The 8,937-nt window shown below is 42.3% G+C and overlaps 1 protein-coding gene across 9 annotated transcripts in view; it reads left to right on the forward strand.

Moving 5' to 3' along the window:
- LOC115111773 (beta-adducin-like) overlaps window positions 1–3,921 on the forward strand; it is a 33,796-nt gene extending 29,875 nt beyond the window's left edge. For 3 of the 9 annotated variants that reach the window (XM_065011671.1, XM_065011673.1, XM_065011677.1), the window contains 3 exons: window positions 160–286; window positions 1,154–1,240; window positions 2,675–3,921. In XM_065011671.1, the coding sequence (XP_064867743.1) occupies window positions 160–286; window positions 1,154–1,240; window positions 2,675–2,952 (492 nt within the window). In that variant the 3' untranslated portion in view covers window positions 2,953–3,921. Of the gene's footprint in view, window positions 1–159; window positions 287–1,153; window positions 1,241–1,707; window positions 1,746–2,674 lie in introns of all 9 variants that reach the window. The other 6 variants (XM_065011672.1, XM_065011674.1, XM_065011675.1 and 3 more) reach the window with 4 other exon arrangements.
- Window positions 3,922–8,937: the final 5,016 nt, after the last annotated feature.

Consider the following 8,937-nt stretch of genomic DNA (forward strand, 5'->3'; position numbering starts at 1 on the left):
AAACGCAAAGAAGACTTGGAAGATATTGCAATGTTCAACTTTCCTGGGAACGAATCATTTGAGTGTGAAATTGAAATGAGATGGGAAGCCTCTTGGGTCGACAGTGATTATCAAAACCAAAACAATTGTAATATCCTTTCCTTCTCCTTTTCATCCTAGTCTCCAGACCCGGCAGAACTTGCGACACTTGAGGCGGAGACCCCCAACCCGTTTAACCAGCTGACAGACAAGGAGCTGGAGGAGTACCGCAAGGAGGTGCAGAGGAAAGCAGGAGGTCAAACAGATGGTAAGTGCACTGCTCCCAAAAGCTTTCCCTCACACTGAATCCAGAGCTTGGACTATTGGTTTCTATCCGCATTTTTGTCAAAATGTTGTTACTGACAGCTTTGTTCTGTTCAATGTTCGCTACCTATAGTGTGTATAGTTCTCTAAATATCCCAATTAATGTTGTTAAATTCAAAATAATAAAATATTTTTTTTAATTGCTGACACCATTCAAATCAATGAGGGTTCGGGAAATTTAAAGCGAATTATCTCAGAATAATCTTTTTGCAGATAGAACCTTATAGTCCCAAGCTCTCGAAATGTTGCCTTACACCATCCCTCACTCTAAATGTGTCTTACTACTGGCTCGCTATTGCCTTATGACTCAAACGTATTATTCCGCTATGTTCGCTACATACTTCAGTCTGAGACTGCCGTCGTTAAAGTCGTTTGTGGTGACGTCCAAATGAGGGGTGGTGTACAAAATCATCAGCGATTGGTTCATCTCTAACCAATCAGAGTATTTACCCATGTGTGTTATGGCTCTGGCTCTGGCCCAACCCATCGTTTTCTGACAAGAATCAGAACGGTTAGAATGTGTTTGCCTTCTATAAATCTTTGGGGAGGTACTCAGATCCAGGCTCATTGCGGAGAAGAGACTAACGTCCGTGGGCGTGGTGTAGAATTGGACCAGGAGCAAGGAGTTTGGGTAGCCAGGCAAGGCTCGCTATACTCACAGCAATGAAACCTCAGACTGTACAGTTAATGTGCCTTTCTTTCACCAATTCCTAATTCACTTCTCACTCTGCCTCACAACTCTTGCACGCGGCTTACTAGAATTAGCTCTATGCGCTGTTCTCCTGTGTCTGTCTGTCGTTCTGTGCGTCAGTAGGGGAGGAGGTGGAGAACGAGAAGGAGTCTCTCCCAGCTACCCCCCCCACCAACAACCCTACCCCCTGCAATCCCCCACCCTCAGGTGAGACTCGGCCTGCAGTGCTGAACACACACATCTGTCTCTGCTTGCCTAGCATACAGGGGAGAAGGACCGCTCAAATTCCTACATGACAATATGTGGGACCCTGTACTGTTGTCTCCACAACCCCTGTTGCGCTCGCCATCATTGAACATTTCCCTAAATATTTCAATCCTAACTTGAGATATGTAACATGGACGTTCGCATTAAACATGCATTGATATCAATGTATGGAGTTACGTGCATGGATCTCAATTAGGAGAATATTGTACAATAAGCTCAGTGGCTGAGTGATGTGTGTGTGTGTGTGTGTGTGTGTGTGTGTGTGTGTGGTGTTTGTTGTTGTTGTAAATGTGTCACATTTCAGCGCCGTCTTGTGACGCCCATCTGTCTTCACAACTACTGTATGTACCTCTCTCCTTCTGTCTCTGTGTTCGTCTTTGTCTATGCTCCTCTATACTGACTCATAGGGCACCCCTCTGGTACTGAGATCTTGTCTCAATAGTAAGTAAGTACTGAGAAACAAACTGTAAGACATGGTTGCACTCTCATTAACCGAGCATGTTTTGTTGGGCACAACTGCAATGACATGACATGTCTGCAGTGAAGGGTAGAGTGGGGTAAGTTGAGCCAAAAGGGTAAGTTGAGCCACCCTTTTTTCTCGGAAACCATTCCCCAAAAATAATTTGACCAAATATTTAGAAAGAGGTCATCATTTCATGGAGTCTGTGAAGGAAGAAACCACATGGAAAAAGTGGTAAGCAAGTCTAATTCATTTATTGTGTCAGAAGTTCCATGGTGCTTGCATCTAAACCAAAGTAGACCCTTTTAAGATTGTTATACATCAGTTGGGGTCTCTATAAGCTTCAATATGAGGTCCTAAACATTTCCGAGCAAAGTGCATCCTTGTAGATGTGTGAGCTAATATATTCAAAATGTTTCCCTTGGGTTTAGTTGAGCCAGTGGGCATGGGGTAAGTTAATAGCAAGTTGAGCAAATGTAAGTGTTTTCTTCCCAGGCGTAATGCAAGACACAAAGGGATTGTGTTGAATTGGGGGAAATAAAGACAGAGTTGTAAAAAGGTAGCGGTAATATTTAAATCAGGGCAGAATGTGGCTTAACGTACCCTGTCCTGCGGCTCAACTTACCCCATACCCGTATCACTTTTTTGGGGGGGCAAGCTGTGTTTTTACATGAATTCTGCTTATTTCCAGGTATACACAACATCCTGAAATATATGTAAGAAGGATGTGTTTTTGCATGCTCTACAGACGGCTATATCGATGGTGGGGGTTGTATATTTTCTGTGTACTTCCCGCATACTATGGACTTACTCCACTCTCCCCTACTATTCCATGCAGCTAACACAAAAACAATCTATTTACTCTGATAGTTTTTTTCCTTTGCTTTGTTTTACTCCAATAATAAATGAGCAAGATGAGACAAAGAAAGACTCCACAGCAGTTCAGAACGGGAAAGGAGAGGAGGAGAAGCAGACCACGGAGGAGCTGGAGAAAGGGATGAAGGCTTTGTCTACCAATGACACTTCTACACCCCCCTCCACCACCCCTGCTGCCCCACCCGCTAAACCGCCCAGCAACACGCCTGAGGGATCCCCCTCCAAGTCCCCCTCTAAGAAGAAAAAGAAGTTCAAGGCCCCCTCATTCCTAAAGAAGAGCAAGAAGAAAGAGCAGAAAGAGAAAGCTGAAACTTGAGGGTACATGTAAAATGATTCTGACACGCCCCCTCCACTTCTAGCCATATACACGGAGGCAAACACACTAACACGCCCCCTCCACTTCTAGCCATATACACGGAGGCAAACACACTAACACGCCCCCTCCACTTCTAGCCATATACACGGAGGCAAACACACTAACACGCACTCAAGTCTCCTGTATGTATAGCTCAGTCACTCATCACGTCTAGAAGTCATTCTAATTATTATTATTTATTTTTTGGGGGGGGGCAATATTGTTTCTGTACAACTCTCAAATGATCTTGAAACAATCCACAATCATTCTAAATGAAATAGAATCAACAACACCACCTGAATTATGCACTCCCTATTTATTATAAGAAGTAACACACTTGACACGTGTGTATATAAACCAATGTTGCATTGAAGTATCCTCATAGGCACCCCCTGGCCTGGTCATGTTTATTCGTTTTTAATAGTCAGACGAAGGTGACAGGTATGTACATACGAGCACAGGTGCAGTACATGTAGAATTATGCAGGTATAATAACGTGCTCTTTTTTTGTTTGTTGCAGAAGTCTTGTTCCAATTAAACTAACTATTCAAGTCATAGACAGCAGGGACAAATAAGAAAATAAATGCACAAAAAAAAAGAAAGTCCCCAACATTAAGCTGACAGCTATAAATGCCACTAATACCAAGCAAGGATATGATCTAAGCATTGTGGAAGAAACGTGTTGCTTGATGTTGCGAACGGAAGCCGAACTAAAAGGTACTAAACATTCCACTCTTCCCCAAATTTTGCTTTGAAATATGTGTACAAAATACCTCTACAGCTGTAATTATTTTTATGATCAGTAGCTGTTATCAAAATGCTGATGTGTGATATTTGTTGTTTTTTAATGTATTATTTCGTATTAGAATGTAAAGTGAAAAGTTGCAAGGTTAAAATGTACCAGTCATTAAAGATCAAAGTTGATTTCAATCCAGTTTGGTTTGATCTGTTGTTCGTTACACTAGCAACTGCACTTAATCATGTGAGATTCAGGTACTGTGAAGTTGCCATTCCGATATACCTTGCCTACCTCTTTTATAATTCATCTTGGTTAGATATGCCTTATCAAGACATGATCTCACGTGTGATACGAATAACGTGCTTCAATACGTTTTTTTCTTCTTTTTTGCCTCCATGGCCATGATTGTCAAATGTACCATATGAATAGAACGTAATTCACGGATGATAGATATTACGGTGGCAGCTACAGAGAAGTACTTGGGTGTACGGTATTTTACTGAAGAAGAGTTACAAGGTGTTTTAAATGAGACTGTCCCGTCCTCCCAGGCTGCTGGCCTGGTGCAGGATCCGATAGGGCCAAAGTAGTGGAAAAGTGATGATGTTTTAATGGGTGTAGGGTTAGTTGGTAGGGCAATTTTTTCCACAGTGTAATGAATTCATACTACAGAATAGTAGGGTGATATGCAGCCAATACAGTAGGCGGCGGCATGCAACTAAAACATTTGTTTGCGGACCACCATAATACCAAAGAAGAAAAATAAGAATACATTGGAATATTAAAGATGTTTTGCTGCAAATATACGGCCAGGATATAGGTAGGGTGTCTAAGTTGAAGTATTTAGGTATGGGGTTTGATGAGAGGCTTACGTGGAAGAGACATGTTGAGTATATTTAAATAAAGTGTAGGGAAGGCGCTGAACCTCATGAGGGCAGTGGCAGGATATGATTGGAGGTCGAATAGACAAACACTGTGTGTACCAGGCATTGATCAGGTCATCTTTGGATTATAGGTGCTTTGTATATGGATTGGCAGCTAAAACGGTACTACAGCGCCTGGATAGGATACAGTCAAGGGCCCTGAGATTGTGTGTGGGTGCCTTCAGGACGACACCTGTTGAGGCATTGCAGGTGGATAGTGGGGAACTCCCACTAAGGATAAGGCGGGACAAACTGGCATTAGCATACTGGGGAGGTTGAAAGGGAGTTCAGAAGGACATCCTGCGGTCACGGCAACTGGGGAATGCTGGGAGTGAGGAGTGGGTAAGCCGAGGACGTACGGGTGGACAATCAGGCAGAAGGTGGTAGAATATGGACAGGGTGAGAGAGAGATAGGGCCCGCAATTGCATTGGGGACCATTCCTCTGCGGCTGTTTCCGTAACCAAGTGTAGATGTGGACATGATTGACGGCAGGAGAGAATGGGCTGAGGACGTCAGACTGTGTGTGGAGAGCTATAGATAGTCGTTTTTATTTGTTTTTAAGGATATAGATGGTTCAAAGAATCCAGTCAGTGGTAGGGTGGGTGTACATCCCAGATAGGTTTGAGATGGGTGGAGGAGGTGAAACCACTCAGAGTGGTGATCTGCTCTGATTCGGCTGCAATGTTGAGCAGTGAAGACGAGCAGGTCGGATTGGGGAGACTTGTTTGTGTAGATGATGGTGAGGTTCGTGGGATTGGAGAGGATGGGAGTGATGGTAAGCTTTTGCTGGGTTCCCGCCCATGTGGGTGTGGAGGGTAATGAGAAGGCCGATGTGGTGGCTAAGAGTGCTGTGCGGAGAGAGGGGATAGATATTCAGGTCCCGCTGGGCCGCCAGTCAAGTCCATGATCTGGGAAATGGGTTAGATCTTTGGCAAAGGGAGTGGGATGCTAGTAGTAAGGGGAGGCAATTTTATTGCGTGCACCGATCAGTAAAGGAAGAGGTGGGATGTAGGACAGAGGACGTTATGTAGAGTAGACTATGGTTTGGGCACACAGGTTTGAATGCCACGCTGTGGATGATAGGGAGACAAGAAACAGGCCTGTGTGATGCGTGTTTAGTGGAGGAGCATGTGTTGATATTTTGTGAACTGTATGACGTAGATAATGAGAGATTGTGTGAAAGGTTTAGAGAAGCTGGATGGGGTTTGGGTGGTGTAGTGGGGGGAGGGAAGTGATGTCTAGGGCTCTATTTCACTTTCTTAGAGGAACAGGACGAATTAATATAATTTAATTTAGTTAGGCCGTGACTGGCCTCCCACACCAGTACAGTAGGTGGCAGTGTGTATACACCATAAAAATTGGACGCGATCAGACAACCCAATCCCAAAGAAGAAGAAGAAGAAGAAAAATAAGAAATAGAATTACCGAAATCCACATGCAATTTTCGTTCATATCGATGCCACCCACTAGAGGAGTGAAGATAGCTTTCTGTGTTGAAGGCTTCCGTTTATCCTGTCCTGTAATTTTCATCTGCGGACTCGGGGTTACTGAAATCAAACGGAAGAGATCTGTTAAATTGTCGAGGTTTTGAATTTGTTTATTGTTTGAATACCTTCACAAGAAGGCACTAAAATGGGCAGAAGTAGAAGCCGATCCCTACCAAAACGAGGTTCGCTTTAGCAACGAATAAGCATTCTGATTTCCCATGCTTCTCCCCAAAATGTGCACTTGTTCACCTAATCCTCAAGAATTTAAAAGCGTTGCGTTGGTGTTAGAATGGGCTGGAGGGTATTCGCATTTTCCATAATATTTCTTAAACCAGTCCATTAGGGGAAATGATTAGTGTACACATCAAGAAGATGATATAGAATAGGATCTCTGCCTGGATAACCTGTCCTCTAGCTATCGCTGTCTCTTTTCTTTAGGTCTCTTCGCAGACTATGCTCTTCCTCTGACTCCCTCCAGGCAGAAGGACAGGCGTGATGATGATCAAAAGGATTCCAAGGATAAAGGGATTAGCATCAGATCTCGGGTGGTTTATTTGCTATGAACTTGGATGCGTTTCAAATGGTTAAATCTGCCATTTGGGACGCACGCCCTATGTGAGGATATGGATAAATACTATTGTTGCATGTCACTAGCTAGGTTTCCAATCAATTTGCGACAGATTTCAATGTGAATATTAAAACATATGTACTTGTGCGTGATAACGTAGGGCACATAATAACGTTTGCGGTTAAATTCCCATGTCGAGTCAATTTAAAAAAAAAATACAAGTTAAATGGTTCACCAGTTCGCATCCTGTACAGTAGATTAAAGTGAGCAAAAATAAATCACTCTGCTCTTTTTTGTTGAGTTCTCCAACTCCCCTTTACCTCGAAATAGTCATGTTTCTTCCTGGTAAACCATTCTCATGGTTTCCGTTACAAAATAATCAGTAGAGCTAAAAATGTAACTAAAAATAATATTGGCACGTGCACTCTAGCCAACAATTTAATGATACAGTATGGGTATAGCCTACTACATGATGAGATTATTATGGACAAAATATCATTTTTATTTGTCAAACAGCAGGCAAGCATCCATGTCACCAAAATAAAAAGCTCGATATTTATTGGAAAGAAGCATCAAGCTCATCACTACTCTTTCACTACTCTTGAAAGTTCATAGAGGGAGGATCACATAACATAGACTATCATCGTGGGATTTAGAAAGGATGCTTATTTCAATATTTGCACGTAAAATAATTTCCACTGCCATTTCTTGCATAATTAATTTTACAGACACATAAAGATCCAACCTTGTCTGGCATGGTTTGTCAATTTGTAATGTTTATGGACATATTTGCTGTTTCCATCAGGATTTTTTTTTTAATCCAACGTACTTTACTCGCATAAAAAGGTTGGATGGAAACCTGCTTAGTGTCAAAATGTGTGTATTGTTTACAGAGGAAGACATGCAGGGCAAGACCGAAGAGGAGATTGAGATGATGAGGATTATGGGCTTCGGCAACTTTGACACCACAAAAGTAAGGATTCTGTCGACTTGTCTCAAACCTAGAGGTTCCTGGTTAGGCTTGTCAAAGATATCTATAGATATTATATTATTTGTATTATACCGTAGGCCTCTGGTTCTCAAACCTCTCCTTGGTGACCCCTAGCTGTTCCACGTATTTGAGTTATCAACTAACACCTAACCCTTGATTAGTGAATCAAGTATGCTACTTCAGGGGTGTATTCATTACGGTAACCTTTTACCGTTTTAAGAAGCAAACGGATCAAACAAAACGGGGAGGGACCGAACTGCATTTGTCCAATAGAAACACTTGTTTGCGCGTTTTCCATTTGGAGTTAACGGTTTTCGCAACAGACGAAACGTTTTGCAACACGATCAGCGTCATCATTACACCCTACCATAAAATGATTAAATGTGTGACGTCCCGGAGGAGAAGTTTGAGAACCACTGCTGTAGGCAAGTAAGTGCCCAAATAGTCCAACTCGCCACAGGGTGGCAGTTTGCTCAGGCTCATAAACCAAACTGATTGTACAGTGCTCTTCACCAACAACAATCACAGATCTAAGAACCATATGGTAATAATAGTGATTATAAAGAACGTGTGACACTTCACAGTTTATAAGACTAAGGGAATCTGCTAGGGCTGTGATTCTTATCAAAAGGGTAGGTCTCCATTGGTGTGTAGCAGTTTTTATTGCGAGAACATGTTTTCATTTGAAACAATTTAAGTCGTGATTGTTCACTATTCATTCAATGGTGGCAATCGCTTGTTTTTGGATGATACCTTGACCTACTTCCAAGTGGGATGTGTTAATGTGGCTGTCTTTGCCAACAGGGAAGGAAGACGGATGGCGCAGTCAATGCACATGCTATCAATGTGTCCCAGAAGAGGAAATACAGGCATGCCTATTCATTTTCTTTAGAAACTACAAGAGGTGTTATGTGGTTTATCATTTCACAAATAACATTCAAAACTGCCCGCAAGTATTTGTGTAAATGCTATAATATAGACTGCATCTAGTATTCATAATATTGCATATGAGTGGGACTGCATATTCAGTATCTAGTCCTTCATGTTTGGCTATTCTTTATTTTCCATCACATTCTGGCCACCTGTAATTAAGTAGCATATCTTGTTGATGTATGCGCCAAATAGCATGGTTTGTTTATAAATCAACAGTTGCAACTGCAAGACACAAGGTCCTGGCTGATATTGAGCAGTCTGAACAGTGCTCATTCTCACTGGAGCCAATCACTTCTGCAGGTGTTTC

The sequence above is a fragment of the Oncorhynchus nerka genome, linkage group LG27 (genome assembly GCF_034236695.1).
Source record: "Oncorhynchus nerka isolate Pitt River linkage group LG27, Oner_Uvic_2.0, whole genome shotgun sequence".
Lineage (NCBI taxonomy): Eukaryota > Metazoa > Chordata > Actinopteri > Salmoniformes > Salmonidae > Oncorhynchus > Oncorhynchus nerka.